This window comes from Drosophila albomicans, chromosome 3, assembly GCF_009650485.2.
Source record: "Drosophila albomicans strain 15112-1751.03 chromosome 3, ASM965048v2, whole genome shotgun sequence".
Lineage (NCBI taxonomy): Eukaryota > Metazoa > Arthropoda > Insecta > Diptera > Drosophilidae > Drosophila > Drosophila albomicans.
The window spans coordinates 1,786,149-1,805,770 of record NC_047629.2 but is presented as its reverse complement, the minus strand read 5'-3'; the positions used below and the strand labels follow the sequence as shown (position 1 = coordinate 1,805,770).

Genomic DNA, 19,622 nt, shown 5'->3' with positions numbered 1-19,622 from the left:
TGTCAACTGCAAATGCAACCTTACCCGTTTCTCCCCTTCTCTTGGAGCACAAGACGAACAAGTACGAAAACTTTACAGAGCTGCTTACGTTTTGGAACTGTATCAATTGCGATCACGCAATACGTGATTTGATTACAGTGGATCACAGCTTATTTATGCAAAAGAAATCATATAACAAATTATAGATAATACATTTATTTGGATATAAGCAAGATAAGATATTGTTTTACATTAAAATGGTGTATTCTGTTTCTTACAGTATTTTTTTGCGTTGTTAATAAGTTTAGGTATAAAGGATGAAATTTACCTTTTATTATTTATTTAAGCACGCATTCTAATAAAGCGTTTCATCAATTAAAAATAAATATATATATATGTATATATTTATATTATTTATAGCATATGGATTCTGGCTTATTGTTTTAAAATTAACGCGTTTAATACTTTTAGCTAAAATTGAGTAAAGCAATTTGGGGATCATTTAATTGTGACTGGACTTTTTTTCTTACTGGTTTTTTATACTTTGCATTTTGGACTTTGTTTTGCATTTGGTCCAAAATCAAGTTTAATATATGTATGTATAATATATGTATCCATGTATGTATGTAGTGCAGTATAGGAAGAACTGATCGAATCACTGGTTATACTAATAATAATTTTAGAGTGTAGTAAATTCAATAACAACAAGTAAGAAAGCTACAGTCGAGTGTACTCGACTGTGTGATACCCGCTATCCATTTTTAATAAGAGCAATATATTTTGCGGTATTATTCTGAAATCTAGGTGTTCAGACGGACAGACGGATAGACACACAGACGGACAGACGGAAAGACGGACATGGCTAGATCGTCTCGGCTGTTGACGCTGATCAAGAATATATATACTTTATAGGGTCGGAGATGCCTCCTTCTACCTGTTACATATATTTCCTGTCGGCACAAAGTTATAATACCCTTCTACCCTTTGGGTAGCGGGTATAAAAAGTTGTGTTGAAAACGGTGTTAATTTAAAAGTGTACCCAAGAATCCAATTATCTGCAATACACTTACTCTCTTGCGTACATATATTTCGCAGTATCGAAAGTGATCAATGATTTCAGATGGAGTTAAAAACTTTGTCACAAGGTATATTTCTATTTAAGGATAAAAGGAGGGAAAATATGATTCAAATAATCATTAAAATCATCATCATCATCAAATGCAAAAAAATATATTTACCAAATGACATTTATTTTTATAATATGAAGGAGATATCATTTTTTCAAGTACCATATGCATGAAACAGCTATGAATACTCTGATCAGGGAATATTAAACAAGTAAGAAAGCTACAGTCGAGTGCACTCGACTGTGAGATACCCGCTACCCATTTTGAATAAAAGAAATATATTTTGCGGTATTTTCTCAAAATATACCAAATATACTGCAAAATACTAAAAAATATACCGAATGGTATATTTGGTATATCGACATAGTACCGTATTCAAAATATACCATAGACGGCACAATATACCAGATTGTCAGCCAAAGCAACTAAGACCCCCAGTAAGTAGGCGTTTTGCCCATACAAAAGTATTTCTTTAATAACTTCGACAATTTTTATCTGATCGCAACCAAATTTTCAGAAATCATAAATACTATAGTTATTATTGTATATACCAAAATTACGCTTGTTATTCGATTTTTTTGATTTGCGGGGGCGGAAGTGGGCGTGGCAAAAATTTGAAACAAACTTGATCTGCGTGCAAACATAACAAATGCTGTCGAAAAAAAATTATAGCTCTATCTCTTATAGTCTCTGAGATCCAGTGTTTCATACGGACAGACGGACAGACACACAGACGGACAGACGGACATGGCTATATCGTCTCGGCTGTTGACGCTGATCAAGAATATATATATACTTTATAGGGTCGGAGATGCCTCCTTCTACCTGTTACATACATTTCTTGCCGGCACAAAGTTATAATACCCTTCTACCCTATGGGTAGCGGGTATAAAAATTGCAAAGTAAAGGTGCGATTAATAAATAAATGCTGGACTGAAGAGTTTTTTCTTTATAGAGAAAGATGTTGAGACTTAGTTTAAGCAGCACATAAAACTTTTAGTGTAATTTTTCGCATCTTCATTAAATTTGTGGGTGCTTCGATCATAATGTGCGCTTAGAGAACATGGGGCATCACTCCAATCGACTTTGGCATTCTGGAACACTAATCGGAGGCCACCGAGTACTCAACTGATACCAGAGAGCCATGTTCTCGTATTTCTGCAACCGCTCAAATTCTGCAGTATTTGGATTGACTGGACATTTTGGTGTAGGAGTTAGTTACTCAGCGAAACCATGTGATGTATGTAAGTATAAGTATGCTTTTGGCAGATTCGGTCAATCGAATAGCCATTACAATATATGTACCAAGTTATGGCAATGCTTCTCCGGGGCATTGAATTGCAGACCTGGTTGGCCATCTTGTCTAGTTGGCTAGTTCCCTTTTGAGCTGTGTAACATTTGTATCGAGATTGTAGTATAGAGAATAGAGCTTCAAATTACAAGTAAATAAAGCGATGGACGAGCAGCACTCCACCCAACTGCCAACAACATCAGCAGCAGGAGCAGCAGCCCCATAGACAGAGTTGAGTTATGAACGTGCTGGGAACAGGAAGCGCAACGAATCGAAGCCTGAGGCAACAAAACACCCCTCAACCCAATTCAGAGCCAACACCAATCCGGGGAAGGTAAAGTAAATGTGCAAACATTTATTTATGTGCCAGCCATAGAGCACTTTAAAGCACTTCAATTGCCCTGATTCACACTGCACAGGCAAGGTGTGCGAGATGTGCAGGGCCCAGTGTAAGCTGCGAGGTGCGAGGCAGCAAGTTGGAGCAGTAGCTGGAGCTGCGAGTTACCAGCTCTATGCTCTTCTCTAACCCAAACAAATGCTCTTTGAGTGGACGTTGGACAACGCTTACAAATGACACTAGTCGAGCCTCTACAGATGCCAGTTTCAATGTCTGTCCGTTAGCTTGGCTGTCTGTCTGTCAGTCTGTATGTCTGCCTGGCAGGTAGTTTTGCCAATTCAAATTTCACATTTGTCGGGAATTTGCAATTGCATTTTTGCCCTGCTTTGCCTCTGCGAGGCCCAAGCACAATCCCATAGCATTAATATGCCGGCGTGTGGCCCATGTGGTGAATCCTATCCAGACTTTCAGCTGGTCGTTCATGTCTGCTGTCCCCCGTCTCGTCCCGAGCACATTTCACAGTAATCGAAAATGGAATTAAATGTTTTGCAAACACTTGGACGCGTTTGCCTTGCCGGAGCTAAACCAACAACAAGCAGGAACAACAACAACAGCAACAACAAAAAACTGGAGCAATACTGTCAGGATATAAATTAAATTTTATTGCCAACTTTGGTCCGCTTGCGCTGTAAATTGTGATGGATCTCCGCCATTTGGCCTGTATAGTTTTAACGCACATCCATGAATACATTCACATACACTCACATCTGCTGTTGCACTTTCCACATACGCTTACATATACATTAGTGTGCACACTGATGAATAACAATTACCCATGAAGTGAGTGCTGTGAATAAGTCCCATCTCATCGGAGCGAGTGTATTTCGCTTTCGCTGCTCATAGCGTTCAATTTAAATTCTATTTAACGTTACGTTTCGAAAATGGTTGAAATTGTAACGGCTGCTCAAAGTTTCTCAATTAATCAATTGCAATATTGTTAGCCCAATTTCACACCATTCTTGATTCGAAACGAAACAACGTTACGACTATTTTTGCTGGTGCTCTGTGACTTTTTATACCCGCTACCCATAGGGTAGAAGGGTATTATAACTTTGTGCCGGCAGGAAATGTATGTGACAGGTAGAAGGAGGCATCTCCGACCCTATAAAGTATATATATTCTTGATCAGCGTCAACAGCCGAGACGATATAGCCATGTCCGTCTGTCCGTCTGTCCGTCCGTCCGTCCGTCCGTCCGTCCGTATGAACACCTAGATCTCAGAGACTATAAGAGATAGAGCTATAATTTTTTTTCGACAGCATTTGTTATGTTGCACGCAGATCAAGTTTGTTTCAAATTTTTGCCACGCCCACTTCCGCCCCCGCAAATCAAAAAAATCGAATAACAAGTGTAATTTTAAAGCTAGAGCTACGAATTTTGGTATATATAATAATTACTGTAATAGTTATGATTCCTGAAAATTTGGTTGCGTTCAGATAAAAATTGTGGATGTTATTAAAGAAATACTTTTGTATGGGCAAAAACGCCTACTTACTAGGGGTCTGAGTTGCTTTGGCAGACAATCTGGCACATTGTGCCGTTTATGGTATATTTTGAATGGTGTACTACATCGATATACCAAACATACCATTTGGTATATTTTTAAGTATTTTTTTAGTATTTTCGGTATATTTTGAAAATGATACCGCAATATTTTGCCTTTATTAAAAATGGGTAGCGGGTATCTCACAGTCGAGCACACTCGACTGTAACTTTCTTACTTGTTAGTTTTAATGAGCTCTTGAGAGTTTCGCATTTTTTTTTTGTGTTACAGCAGTAGCAGCTATAATTAACAAAAATGAGTTTCTTAATAAAAGAGGAGATAAAGAAAGAGAGAGAACACCATCTGCCGTGGAGAAGTGTTGAAAGTCTAAGAAGACACATGAGTCCCGCCATGCCGAGGCACATTTGAAATGGATGCCGTCTGTGCAAAGGAACAACAGCAAATAAAATGTCGCCACTAAGTAGTGTTTTCTTTTTGTAAATGTTGTCCAATTCTTTTCTCTACCTTATATCCTACAATCAAATACGGAAATGGGTGTACAAGCGTCGTAAAGAATGACTTGCTTAACTGCGTTAAAGACTTGAGAAATTCATCTCATACTTGTTGAGTGAAATTTAAGTACAATGCTGTAAATAAATAACTAAAATTTAATGCGTTTTCAAATGTTAAACTTATTGCACAGGGTATGTGTTTAGTCGAGTTACATTGCCTTTGAATAGCATACTGCAGTGCTGGGGCACGATGTGTTGTTGCAGTTGGCGTTAAAAAAGCGGAAAATCGCAGCACATTTTTGCTTTTTAATTAAGCCCTCCATTTTTTATATGCCTTTCGAAAGCGACACGGCGTGATTCCGTGCGAGAAGTGCGAGAATAGTTTATTTTTCTACCAGAGCCCTCTGGCAAAAGTGCAAAGTGCAGAATGACAAAAAAAAAATAAAGTGCGTGCAAAACAGTCAGACCCAAGTGTAGAGGCAGAAGGGGAAATGTAACTGTTAACTCTGACCTTGTTGGCCAAATGAGACTGTAAAGAGCGTGCCAAAACTTTTTAAAATGGTCTAATTGAAGGGCACAGGAATGAGCATGACAGCCACTAAGTAGGATTAATGACAATGGACTGCTTAGAACTCATTTAATGTAATTCAACGCATCTTTAGGTTGCTATGCATATTGTTGCCAAACCACTATAATTAGTTGCAATAATGATATTTAAACCAATTAAGAAACCCGTAGTCGAAAATGCTCGCGTGTAAGACACTGATGACATTTGTAAGGAATACAAAAATATGTTCATATTATGCAAATTAAGTTTTGCTTTGGTCAAATATCAGCTGTTCTTAACACAAAACAAACATTTAAAATTAACTTTAATCTTAAGGTTAATCAGTTTAGGCTAACATTCACAGCTGAATAATTTAGTTTACTATATTCTATTTTCAACAAATTTCACGTTTATTACTCGATCATAACAAAATTTTAAAAATGAAAGTGCTCCAAACGGGGTATTAAACTTTTGTTAGCAAATGTTTGCAGTATTCATTAATGGTTATGATTCAATTTTTATTTTAGTATGTAAGAAAGCTACAATCGAGTGTGCTAGACTATGAAATACCCTCAGAATAGCGTTTCACATAATGATATACTATACTATACTACTACAATTAAATACAAAGAGAGCAAAATATACCAGATTGTTAACTAAAGCTATTAAGCAGGTAGATTTTTGTCGGCGTCACTGGACATTTCATTTCATTTCTTATTATAAATTTTTTAATTAAGAAGCATCTGCCAGCTTCTGGCTGGGATAATAAACAACATCTGTTTGATGCAACGGGTTAGGTAAAACACAAATAATAACATATATACGAGTATCGGCAAAATTTACTTCATCTGAGATATTTATATTTCTCAGGTAGCAGAGTACAGAACATTTTATGAAAATGTCGCTTATGGAAGACAATTGACTAAAAAAACGAGTATATAGCGACGATTTCTTTTTGTCGCTAGTCAGTCAGTATCGGTCTCGAGTGGTAAACAGACGTGTCGCTAAGAATATCGAAAAGTAACTTATTAATATCGGTAATTTGAATGAATACCACGATCACAAGAAGCAGCACGTAATTGACAGTGATATTGAACAATTGAAGAATTATAAAAAAAAACAAACAGCGAGCTTGACAAGAGTTTATCAAGGTGCGTTTGGAATGAAGCTAAACTGGTTTTACAATCTCAATGATTCGATACTCCAACGTGACGGGACTATAGTTGACCAACTTGAATCCGAAAACCTTATAAAAGTCCACAAGCCATTCCTGAGGATTAGGCTGAGATTGTTTCAACTCCCTCCGCAGAGTCAATGCGAATTGACTTAACACTATTCTCTGCTGGATGATCAAATTGTGATCTGGAATTTGAGACTGCTCCAGAAGTTGCCGCATAAGCTGAAGCATTTCGGCCTGCTCACTTTGAGTCGCAAAGTCGCGCATGTTGCGTAGTCCGACAAAGACCAAGTTCACATAGACGAAATTGCGTCCATCCTCACATTGTTTCTTAACCGATGTGGGCGATACCTGGCAGAGATGTTGGCTTTCAAAGCGTAACAGTTTCGAATAGTGTATACTCCGCTGACTCTGGCAAAGACTGTATATGGCACAGCTCCCTTGATCCGTACAACAATTTCGAATGCGATTCCAGTCTGATTCATGCACTGCCTTGATTATTATTGTGGCCGCCTGACGTGCCCCAAACAGAAAGTCAAGTTCATCAAAGTTGGGTGCAAGCAAACGTTTCAGCTTCCACATGCAGTATCGAGAACGCAATCCATTGATCCACTGAACCAGAGCCAAGCGTACTCCGCGCCGACGAGGATTGTGATAACTTATCCTTCGCTGTTGAAGCCAGGCAGTGTTTGGATAACGAAGTAGATTATTGAATTTTCGTGGAGTTGAGATTGTAGAAAGTTGTGAGCACATAAACTTAACAAACATCTTTTCATAATATTAACTAATAGTGGCCGAAATATTTCTGAAAGCACTAGTGATTTACTTATTACTGTTTTTTGTAAACAATGTAACAAATACAAAGGTGTATAGAATAAAACGTGCTAAGATCAAGAAATGGCTTTTGAACCATAATGATAGGAAGTGAAAAATGTGCTAACTAAATTGTGCAACTAAATCTTAAATCTATATAAGACTAGTAATAAAGCAAAACAGTGTGGTATTAATCTTGAAAATATACCAAATAATATACTATGTTAATCGATAATGCGTTATATAGATGAAGTTCTACATTCGAAATATAGCATAGAAGTCAAAGTATACCACAAAAAAACAAACTGGATCTGTGTGAAAGCATTACAATTGCTGTGGAAATAATTATAGAATTATAATTTGGGAATCAATTTACAAAATAAAATTGGAATCATACCTCAAGATTTCGTAACAAATTTCTAATAAAGAGCAAAGCAAAGAAAAAGCAAAGGATACCTTTCAGCAACTTACACTACTATTAACATTTTCTAATAATTTCTTTATACTATTCCAGTTCAGCATGCCGACTGCCCGAATATTTATATTGCTTCTAATGACAGTAGGTGTGCTGTCTATAAACGATTCATTTCGATTGCCCGATGTATTCAGGCCAGAACACTATGAACTTCGTATTCTAACACATATTAATGGACCTGATCACTTGCGTTTTGAAGGACAAGTAAAGATTAAGTTCAATGTCAACGGTCACATTAACAATATTACGTTGCATTCCAAAAATTTAACCATTGATGAAACTCAAATAATAGTAACCTCGAGGTATGGAAACAACTGCATTGTTAAGTCTGAATTCGATGAGGATAAGGAGTTTTTCATTTTGCAACTTTGCGAGTTGCTTCAGGATGATGAGCACTATGAGCTAATAATTCCATTCGAGGGATTTTTGAATAACAATCAAAGTGGGTATTACTGGAGCTCCTTCAACAACACAAAGACCAATGAAACCAAGTGAGTATTTGATACATTTAAAAATTAAGTAATTACTAATTTTATTTTTCTTACAGTTATTTGGCTGTTACACAATTTTCCCCAACATTGGCAAGATTAGCCTTTCCCTGCTTCGATGAGCCTCATTTAAAAGCGACATTTAATATTACCTTGGGCTACCATAAGAGCTATATAGGGCAAAGCAATACACCCATTATCAAATGTGAAAAGCAGTAAGTGATTTTATATTTTTGATATATATTGTACAATTAGCAATAGTCAAACAGCGGAAACAACGTAAAGTTTTTTGAATAAGTTCGTTCGTTCATATTCAGTAAACCTAATCGTTCGTTTCGTTCGTTCGCTTTAGTTCCCGATATTGTTCGAAATTATAAATATAATTAATTAATTTCAATTATCGTTCGCTCCTTGGCGATCTTGGGTCGTTAATTTTAAATTATCTTTATATTAGTTTGAATATACATATTTTGTATATTTAATCCAGATTTAACGCTGAAAATAGGAAACATAACAGAAAACGAAAATTAAAACGACTAAATAACAAGTAAGAAAGTTACAGTCGAGTGTGCTCGACTGTGAGATACCCGCTACCCATTTTTAATAAAGGCAAAATATTGCGGTATCATTTTCAAAATATACCGAAAATACTAAAAAAATACTAAAAAATATACCAAATGGTATGTTTGGTATATCGATGTAGTACACCATTCAAAATATACCATAAACGGCACAATGTGCCAGATTGTCGGCCAAAGCAACTCAGACCCCTAGTAAGTAGGCGTTTTTGCCCATACAAAAGTATTTCTTTAATAACATCCACAATTTTTCTGAACGCAACCAAATTTTCAGGAATCATAACTATTACAGTAATTATTATATATATACCAAAATTCGTAGCTCTAGCTTTAAAATTACACTTGTTATTCGATTTTTTTGATTTGCGGGGGCGGAAGTGGGCGTGGCAAAAATTTGAAACAAACTTGATCTGCGTGCAAACATAACAAATGCTGTCGAAAAAAAATTATAGCTCTATCTCTTATAGTCTCTGAGATCTAGGTGTTCATACGGACGGACGGACGGACGGACAGACGGACAGACGGACAGACAGACAGACGGACATGGCTATATCGTCTCGGCTGTTGACGCTGATCAAGAATATATATACTTTATAGGGTCGGAGATGCCTCCTTCTACCTGTTACATACATTTCCTGCCGGCACAAAGTTATAATACCCTTCTACCCTATGGGTAGCGGGTATAAAAATGGAGAAAGTGAACAAGAACTAACTAAGGATCAAAAGTAAACAAGTCTACAGCTAAAGAAGAACCAAGTAAAAAATAAAATTGAGCAACTCAACAAATAAGAAGGCTTCAGTTTGTTCACTTTTCTAAATAGATAATTTAAATTCGATCTTTCTTGAACGAACCAACACTAATCTTTAATGTATTTTGTATTGCAGTGCAACGCTTGATGATTATATTTGGTGCCAGCATGAACCACTTTTCCGAACATCAACTTACCTGGTGGCCTACGCAGTACACAACTTAACCAGCTCTGATAAGCAAACGAGTGACACTGATAATAATGTAACTTTTACGAGCTGGCTTCAACCAGAAGTAGTTAAAGACGGTCACTTTCTTGCCAATTTCGCTCCAAATGTGATAGTTTTTTTAGAGAACTTGTTTAAGTTTAGTTTTCCATTGCGAAAAGTGGATCAGTTGGCAGTGCCAACACATAAATTCTCTGCAATGGAGAATTGGGGACTCGTCACCTTCAAGCAGAGTAGATTTACGCACAACGATGACGAAGAGACACTGGAGAATAAGGAGAGCAAGGCCTCCACAGTTGGACATGAATATGCCCATCAGTGGTTTGGTAATTTGATAACCATGAGCTGGTGGAATGATCTTTGGCTGAAGGAAGGACCTTCTACGTATTTTGGCTACGCATCGCTTGATGCTCTCTTGCCAGATTGGGGCTCTGGAGAACGGTATATTGCCAACGATTTGGCGACGTTTTTTCGTCAGGATGCCATCAACTCTTCAATAGCTATATCACGCGATGTTGACAATCCGGACAGCATTTTAAATCAGTTTTCCGAATATGTCTATAAGAAGGGATCGCTGACGGTGCGCATGCTACACAAGCTACTGGGAGAAGATGTGTTCTTTTCGGGTATACGCAGCTATGTTCGACGTCATGCCTATTCAAATGTGTCTCAGTCTGATCTCTGGCAGTCAATGCAGGAAGCTGTGGATGCTAATGGTTCATTCGAGAATCTTCGTATCGGCAGTGTTATGGACACCTGGACCAAGCAAGCGGGCTATCCACTTGTTAGCGTGATTCGAGACTACACAACTGGCAGAGTCAGTGTAAATCAGACACGTTTTTGGCTACCTGATGAAGTGCAAGATTACCCAGAGCAATGCTGGTCGATTCCCCTTACTTTTGTAGCTCAACATCAGGCCAACTTTGAGGAAACACAACCTCAGTTTTGGCTAGATTGCCCTAATTCTGATCGAAATATAACGCTGCTGAAAAAGCCAGCAGCGGATGAATGGATCATGCTGAATCCCCAAGTAAATACCATCTATCGTGTGAACTATGATCTGAAGAATTGGCGCGTGATCATTCAAACATTGAACTCAACGGAGAGTTTTAACGATATTCATGTGCTTAATCGAGCGCAGCTAATGGACGATCTTATGGCATTGGCCTGGAGTAATTTGCAAAGCTATGAGCTGGCATTTAGTATACTGGAGTATCTGCCACATGAAGATCAATATGTGCCTTGGAAAAGAATACTTGATGTGCTCGGCAAACACGGAGATTTATTGCATGAATCGCAGACTCCGATATTTAAAGTAAGTTGTCGAAATGAGAAGTATAAAGGATATTGACTCTAGTAACAATACATTTATTTATTCAGGTATTTATGCAGAAGTTGATAGCTCCGCTATACGAGCGCTGCCCCACTCTAAGCTCCATAAACAAAGCGACTACTTCTATGCAAGAGGTTGCTTTATGTCGCTTGGCTTATGCTCAAGCCTGTCGTTATGGTATGGCGAACTGCATTAGCGAAGCGCTCAAGCTAACTATTGAGGAAGTGCCTGCTAATTATCGCGATATTGTGAACAGTGCGAGCATTGAGTATGGCGATGAGCAGCAGTTTCAGATAATGCGGCAACGTTTCCAAAACTCGACTATCGAACCAATTCTGGATATGTGGGCAAGAGGTCTCGGTTGTACTCGTAACTTCACGCTGTTGGAACCGTTGCTAGATTATCTGTTGAAGGAGGCAGACAAAACTACAACTGCCTATTATATACAGGTCGTGTCATCGGCTTTAAGCCGCAAACATGTTGCTCTAGAGACTACAAATCACATCTTCCAACATGCTGGAATTCTCAAGTAAGTACTCAAATATTTATTGAACCTAGTGATATAAAATCTGATCGTATTATTTGCATTACAGTGATAAATTTAGCGCTAAAAATATCAAAAGTTTACTCACGCTGATAATTGAGAAAGGATTAATTGCGCCTGGCGACAACAAATTGATGCAACTGATGACATACAAGAAATTTGAGGAACCTGTGAAAACTGCACATAATCTCATAAATGTTAATGAAGTTTGGAGAAAACAACGATCCGATGAATTTACACGAGTTTTAATAAAATATATTTAAAATAAAAGTTCATAACATATAGTATTTAAAATCCGAAATGAGGAACTAATCTATGCAACAAATGAATGGAATTGATGAGATTAAAGTTATTTGAGAAAGCTGTGGAAATTGCAGTTGATGTTCATGGTAATGAAGCTTGGCCAAAACAAATTTCTGATAAATTTACTAGATATTTAGTAAAATATATTTAAAATAAAAACTCATAGCTTACATAAATTATACAGCATTTACAATACTGGGAAAACTAATTAATTACTCAACTACGATTGAGTCTACTTTCAGATATAAGGAAGTCGTCTATCTACAAATTGATGGAAATAATGAGTTTAATAAAATTTTGGGAACTTCTGAAAATTGCTAGAGATATCCGGGGTTTAATGGTGTTGAAGGTTAGCGTAGACAACATTCCGATAAATTTAAAATAAATAAACTTAACTTACATTCATAACACTGGCAAAACTGATTAATTGCTCATCTGCAAATGAGTCTGATTCAATTCTCAGAAATGAGGAACTAATCTATGCGAATCGTGCCTGGAGCCCTCACGTATCATATACAACATCTATGGTATTAATTAACCGAATCGTGATGAAATCTTGGAATTGAAATTGAAAGGAATAAAGCAGTTTCAGGAACTAGCTCCTTAGATGGTGGGAATCCGTCTTGGATCCTGTTTGGCTGTCAGAAACTTGTCGTGGCTTTGACTTGTGAATTGCTTGACACGGGATGCGCCATAGACTAACACACATAGACACACAGCTCAGGCGAAGAGATAAACACATTCATTTACAAACTTGTATGCCATATGCTTTTGTTTGCAGTTCGCATCTGTGTGCGGGTGTGTGTGTGTATATGTGTGTGTGCGCTGCTCTGGGCATGACATTGCCCCACTGATGTGGCCTGTCATTCTCAGACACAGAATAAAACAAAACCGACTGATATTTCCATTGTTGTATATACTTGTAGTTCGCTCACAAATCACTCTTTTATATCCTGCCAATTTGTACAATTAATCAACTATTCAAGCCATTTGCCAACAATGTGTTGATATGTTCTTATGCTATTTAGCCTAAGTAGATTACTTAAATTCGTGTTATATATGATTGAATACGGTATAGTAAATATAAATTTCAAATTACATTTAATCAAGCACCTAGTTCGTAAAATAAAACGAATTTTGTCGTAGGATTTCTTTTGAATTTGACAAGTACTGTTATTAAATTTCAGAAGTCTAAAATATAAGTATAAGTATAAGTATTGTTATTAAATTCCAGAACTCCAAAATATTATTCAGTTTTCATTAAACTAAATTTTTTAACTCCCGCAAATATGGAACATAAATTATTTTACGTCGGTTTATTTTTATATTTATTATTTAAAAAAGTTCATTGATACCGATTTACAGCTTTGCAAAATGTATATGCTAATATTTCCGATTCATTATTCTTTGAAAATAAATATAAGTAATTTATAGAGGACTGAGCTTGGGTTGTATTCTTTAAGTTTTATATATGACTAAATTATATTTACATTATTCAAAGTATTTTATTGAGCTTCATTGAATTCAATATAAATATAATAAGCAACTGTATACTATTTATTCATAGTAATTTAAAAATTCTACTTCCAATTGATTCTCAGCCTGCAAGAGTATTTGATTTTCGATGTGTTTACGATTTGCATTTCTTCTTGTACCTGTCATGCAAAATTGCAATGTGAGAATGAAAATTGGCCCAATCATAAAATTAACGATATTAATGCCGTTAAAAAATGCATATTAAATTAATTAAATGTGATGTCAGAAATGCATCCGTAGCTTGTTTGTTTTTCTCTCTCACACTTTGTGCCCGAGTCTGGATGAGTTAATGATTTTAACACACATTGACATACATAATTATGAATGTTTCATATTTTCAGTGCAGCGGTACTTTTACTTATTTATTTATTATGAATTAATTGAACGATAACATGTGAATGCGACACTTTAATATTATTTGTGTGTCAAATTATCAGTGTGAATACAGAAAGCTACCGACAGATACTCAAATAAAATAATGCCCATGAACAGAAATTGAAATTTAAGCTATGGTGCGGAGAAGGGGTTTCAATTAAAACAACATCAAAAACATTTAGGGTTTCGGAAGGCTAAAAGCTCGACTTTGAAACACTCGCTAACTGAATTCCTATAATATATAAATTAAATTTATTCTAAGTAAATTACGATGAACAAATATTTCATGTAACATATGTTTATACTGATAAAAATGGATTCTAGAAATCTTATAATTTTTATGTTAATGTTGTTAATATTGTTGAAACTGCTCTAATAATAATAAAATTTGTTTTTCTGACTTGTTACATACATGGTCTTTAAGTAACCATACTCTTATGCGTAACGAGGGGCAGTATAAATATGGAAATACGTATATTTAACCTGTTGTTGTTAAAAATTGAAAATGATTTACGATGAAATTATACGCACTGATGAATAAGTCATTTCTGGAATAATACGTGTAAAATTATGTTAACACATGCATTATTATTTTAAGCGACAGATTCCGCTCTGCTTGTACAGTTCTCAAATTATTCTGATAATCGATTTTATTTTCTTGGTTAAAGACCTTTTCGTAGTCTGCATTGCTTCATCTCTGTTTGAAGATCCCACAGCAAATGTGAAATGTTAATTAATTATGTGTAGAGCGTCTGCAACGATAAGGATCAAATTACGTAATAAGTCATTAAAATTGAATTTCTAGATGCGTGCTTTGTGAGCTATTCTCTATATATATCGGGTCTTATATGGCAGAAATGCAGTCATTGCCTAATTAGTTCTAATTGCATATGAAATGCTTGGTTGACAATCTATATTCACTTTCGTATTGGTATGGGACCAAGGGCTGCCATTGGCCCATTATTTGTGGCAGTTCATTGTAATTCAATTGGGTTCTGACCTAATAACTGAGTTGCAAAGAGCTGCTGTGCAGGGTTCGCCAAAATCGCGTTTATTTCAATTATTGCCACACCTGGATTCAACTTTAGCTGTAAATTTTGCTGGTTCTTTGCTTGCTTTGGCTCACATTTTGTTGCATGTTTATGCTTTTCTTTGTCTTATGCTGTAAATTGAATAGACGAAGGCAGGGGACGTGAAAGTACTGCAAGAAAATAAATTCATTAAAAAGTTTTCAAGTAATGCAGCAATGCGAATATTTAATGCAAATATTTACCATTACTTTGATCCTGCTTATTGCATAAATAAATAAACGAAAAGAAAAATATAAATCAAAGTGAGAAAATCAAAATGTAGTAATAAATGCTGCAAAGAATAAATAAATGAATGTATATAAATCGATTCATAGTTTCATTTATTTTGATTTCTGGCTGGCTCTCTTTTCATTTGTTCCTTTTTGTGCGTCCCTTTATCAATGTCATTAGAGGGAAAACTTTGCATTGCATTTATTGCTTCCTTCCAGTTTTGTTTGAATTTTGCAAGACGTGAAACTATTGCCTGACTCCTTCTTGGCCCTTTGTGCTGGCGCCGCCAGGCAAAGACATTCACAGAAAGTTCCCAGCAATTGCCACAGAAACGAATCTAAAAACTTGCATCTGCCCAGACCTGGTTAAGGGGGAAGAGAAGAAGTCGTTCTGGGGGGGATTCAGGACGAGCTCCTTGTGCTTACTATAGATGTGAAACTTACAAATTTAGATTACAAGCACAATTGCCACACATGTTTGCACAAATGCTGCCAAGATTGTTTAATTTCATTTAATTAAATTGCAAATATCTTATACTTGTAGTTGCAGCAATTTGCCTAGTAGTCCTTAAATTTAACCAGGCAAACAAACGTCAGGCAGCAGATGGCCAAAACAGTAGCACCAAAAGTAATTGTAATCTCTTTGTGCACGGACAGTTCATAGTGCATAATTTGTATGCATACTAGTATATGTTACACTGCGTATACGTAACGTGCACCAAGATGTACAACTATCGATTTTTCATAGCACATCTGATTCATTCAATTCGGTCTAATGAGGGTATTAAGTCACAAATTATCGATTTCGATGGAATACAATGTGAGTGTAATTATCATAATGATGGTCGATCAACCATAATATAGTTAGAGCCATGTTAACCATTTGCTGTGGCCAAATAGGTCCCGCAGTTTATGTTTTATTGAAATGCAAACTCAATTTCCCATTGACTAGGTCAGCTGAACACTTGACCACTTCAAAGGCATTTGACGGAATGCTAGCTCTTTGAGTGTGACCTTGAAGCTACACTCAAAGCCAAAACAAATCCCCCCGCAACCGTACAAAGTCCAGCAACTCAGGGAAAGTGCCAGCTAGTGTAGCAATAATATTGGCAACAAAAACACATACTCACACATACAACGGACAAGCAGTCACAACAACTACAATAACAGCAACTACATCAAGTTCAAAGCGCCAGTTTTTAAGTGCTTGTCATTGTTGTTGTTCTTGGTATTGATGTTGCTTATATTATTGTTTCGGTTGGTGCTGTTGCTATTGCTGATGCTTCTTCTACTGCTGCTGTTGCTGCTGTTTACACAGGTTTCTACAGGTTCCGTCCGTGCAAGCTCTGCTCCGAACTCCCACACTCCGTTAAGAAAAACACTTTTAGCACGCATCGAAGGGGAAAACCAATAGAGCAATGCTTGAACGGACGCGGCCAAGTTAACTCGAGACCATTGCAAGAAGCAAAAAGCAAAAAGCATTTCGACAAAACACAAGCGAAATGAGTCGAGAGTGGAGAGTGGAGAGCAAAGGACATCAGCTGCTTCTTTCTAGACTTGCCTGCTTTTCAGTTTCCGCAAATAGCTAGTTAAATAAGAAGAGAGCGAGATAAGTGCTTTTATTCTGCCGCTCCTGCTTCTGCTGCTGCGCTGTTGAAAGTGCGAGTGTTACCAAATAATAACAATACAAAAAAAATTGGGGCACTCAGGTAACAATGATGTTTTATTTGACAAAAGTTTTATTTGTTTACTTCGAAATTGGAAACGATTTCTTGGCAGCAGAAACCAATGAATCTCTTATCTTTGGTTGCATTTAAAAATTCATTTCGTTTAGGCTGGTTTTTGTCGAAAGCTTTAATAGCAGCGCTCTGCTTTATGCAATAGTTTTTGTCGTAGATGAATTTCCAAAATATTTCAAAGATTTATTGCATGCGCCTGAAACCATGCAACGCTTTTTGCGGGCACTTAATATGCAGCCCCAAAGCATGTGACTTTTTTGAAGCGTCCTTTTTTTTTGTTTTGAGTTTTGGTTGGATGTTGGTTCTAATTTGCGAGTCTTTAGTGTATTCTCAAATTAGTGGGTATCTTTTCTATAGTACGCATAAACGAATACGAGATGCATATGCATATTAAACAGAGCAATTTTATTCGTTGGCACACTGTGACATCGAGTTTGATTGTCTGGCGGCATTGCCACACCCACTCTGTGGTAGCATCACACAGCATTCTATGTATTCGTAAATGCATATGCATGAAACGGCATTATTTCGGTGCTGCAAACAATGGCGCAAAGATCCAAATCTCTGTTTCGCTCCGCACAGGATGAAACAATGCGTCATCCTGGCATTGTGCTTGTGTGTGCTTGGGAGCACATGACAAGCATTCAGCGCAGCGGGTGGCCTACTAAATGGATGCGAGCGGGGTAGGAGCGGAGTTAGGTCAGATGGTATGGGATCGTTTGGGAAAATGCGGCTGCATTTGCCTAAGCGCCAAATATTAATGATGCTGAGATGTCTGAAATATCATCAACGCATTCGTGTTGATGTTGGTGTTGATTTTAATGAGACAATGTGGAGGACAACACACTTCCCATCTCATCCCCGCTTCCCATCCCAGCTTCCCAATCCCACTCGAACTCGAGCGGACAAAGGGCAATGAATTTCTTCTTGCATATCTCAAAATTAGGGGTGTTTATTATTTTTGATTGCCGGCACGCGCCATGCCAAAAGGAGTCTCAGCGTATCCCTAAGACCCTTGCTCCATTGTTGGGTACAAATTGATAGCGCGTGTGCAAATTTTTGTGCCTTCGTTTCTTCTGTTTTCTTTTTTTTTTTGTATTTTTTTCTCTTTCAGCTGTTGTTTTCCCCCTTTTTCGACCAAGTGCTTTGTTTATTGCTTAATGACTCATTTCTGGAACGTAGCCCGTGACAATTGGGCTGCTCTGACGATCCTTTTGTTACGGTCCTAAAGAACTCTCAACCTCTCAGATTTAAGTCAGACGACGCCAGCTAAAAAGTTGGTGCGAAAAAGCCAAACAAACACGCACCAATTTCGGGGCCCATGAAATATGAATGGAAATGGGTCTCAGTCTCCGACTCCGACCCATTCTCAGTCTGGGTCTAGGTCTGGGTCTGTCTCTCTCTCTGGATTTTGGGCCCAGCTTCGCAGCCCCAGCTGACTGGACCTTGGGAGCACATTCTTCATTGTCTGTTTCATGCACTGCACATACCTGGAGGTGCTTTAATTCATTACAGGCTTGTGCATCCATTTTCCGTGATTTGAGTGGATCTCAACATTTTCGCAATTAGCGCAAATCATGACATTCGTTGAGTCTTCAATTAAATACTTGAGTCCAACTGACGACTTTATTTCAATTTCAATATATAGATCTCTTTGTAAAGTCTTGACTATAGCAAACTTTCACATTAATATTGCAAAAAACAAAAAAATTGAAAAATAAGTAAAGAATGTCCTTGCATCTGTATATATTTCGTCCAACTGTGCAATTTTAATGCGTTTTCCCTGTGAAGTATTTTTGTTTCTGTTTGTTCTGTTTGTTGTTATTGTTGTTTATTTACTTCTCGTACTTCATCTACTTGTTGTTGCTGTTGTTGTTGTTGCTGCTGTTAAGCATTCTTATCGCCGTTGGTAGCATTTCCGTTTTTCTTTTTCGTGCATTTTTCATTTCCGCCTCAGCGTCGCGGCATTTCCTTTCATTTTTCACACGTTCCCCCAGCTCCCGTTTCAGCTGCAGAGTCCCAACCCCCACAAAAAACCAAATCCCTGGACCAAGCGCCCACACTGGCATAGTGGTATACTTATACTTATTTCCCATTTATATTATTTTGTAATGTATATCACATTTCTTTCAGCCCTTTCCCGGCGGCTCCTTCAATCCAACTGCTTTGACACATTTGGTAAGCCTTTAAGGAATTGATTTCGCAAAATAAATTTATCAAGTGAACGAGTATTTTTACTGCTCTAATCTTTAATATTAAAGTTGATGTTGTCGTCATGCCTTAACGGCAACAGGAACTAGCCGAAATTTCTCCCCCCCTACACTGTTGCTGTTGGGCGGATATCAGGCGCAAATTTCGCAGGAATAAATGGAAATGGTGTTATTGTCATTAGCCAGTCGCAGTCTGAAATCTGTACGAGCGATTCCACGTTGCTCGTTGCCTGGACACAAGGCAATCGCAGAAATTACTATTTGCATTATTTTCACGACAATGCGGCCAATTCATGCCAAATAGAATGGAATGGGCTGCACATTGAATTGGCATTCTTTTTCCTACATGGAAAGGGAAAGTCCTAGCCCTGAATCTGATTCAGATTCTGGCACACGCACAAAAACACACACACACAGCTTCACAAGTAACAGTGTCTGGG

At 37.3% G+C, this 19,622-nt stretch overlaps 2 protein-coding genes across 3 annotated transcripts; one reads left to right on the top strand and one right to left on the bottom strand.

Annotated features, from left to right (window-relative positions):
* The first annotated feature begins 6,317 nt into the window (after positions 1–6,317).
* On the top strand, positions 6,318–12,198 carry LOC117571049 (glutamyl aminopeptidase). 2 transcript variants are annotated; one of them, XM_034253017.2, is made up of 6 exons: positions 6,318–6,487; positions 7,841–8,292; positions 8,349–8,504; positions 9,753–11,157; positions 11,223–11,704; positions 11,769–12,197. In XM_034253017.2, the coding sequence occupies exons 2-6, from the start codon at positions 7,847–7,849 to the stop codon at positions 11,980–11,982; spliced, it is 2,703 nt and encodes a 900-aa protein (XP_034108908.1). In that variant the 5' UTR covers positions 6,318–6,487; positions 7,841–7,846; the 3' UTR covers positions 11,983–12,197. The 2 variants fall into 2 exon arrangements, with proteins under 2 accessions (XP_034108908.1, XP_051861310.1); XM_052005350.1 differs by having other exon boundaries at positions 6,322–6,373; positions 11,769–12,198.
* LOC117571050 (uncharacterized) lies at positions 6,450–7,368 on the bottom strand. The gene has a single exon (XM_034253018.2). It carries the CDS (start codon positions 7,279–7,281, stop codon positions 6,505–6,507), a length of 777 nt encoding a protein of 258 aa, XP_034108909.1. The 5' UTR covers positions 7,282–7,368; the 3' UTR covers positions 6,450–6,504.
* Positions 12,199–19,622: the final 7,424 nt, after the last annotated feature.

Coding starts and splice junctions, on each gene's coding strand:
- LOC117571050 (XM_034253018.2), bottom strand. CDS start 7,281: ATGTTTGTTAAGTTTATGTGCTCACAACTTTCTACAATCTCAACTCCA.
- LOC117571049 (XM_052005350.1), top strand. CDS start 7,847: ATGCCGACTGCCCGAATATTTATATTGCTTCTAATGACAGTAGGTGTG. Junction 8,293..8,348: donor ACAAAGACCAATGAAACCAA/GTGAGTATTTGA, acceptor TTTTTCTTACAG/TTATTTGGCTGTTACACAAT. Junction 11,705..11,768: donor CAACATGCTGGAATTCTCAA/GTAAGTACTCAA, acceptor TTTGCATTACAG/TGATAAATTTAGCGCTAAAA.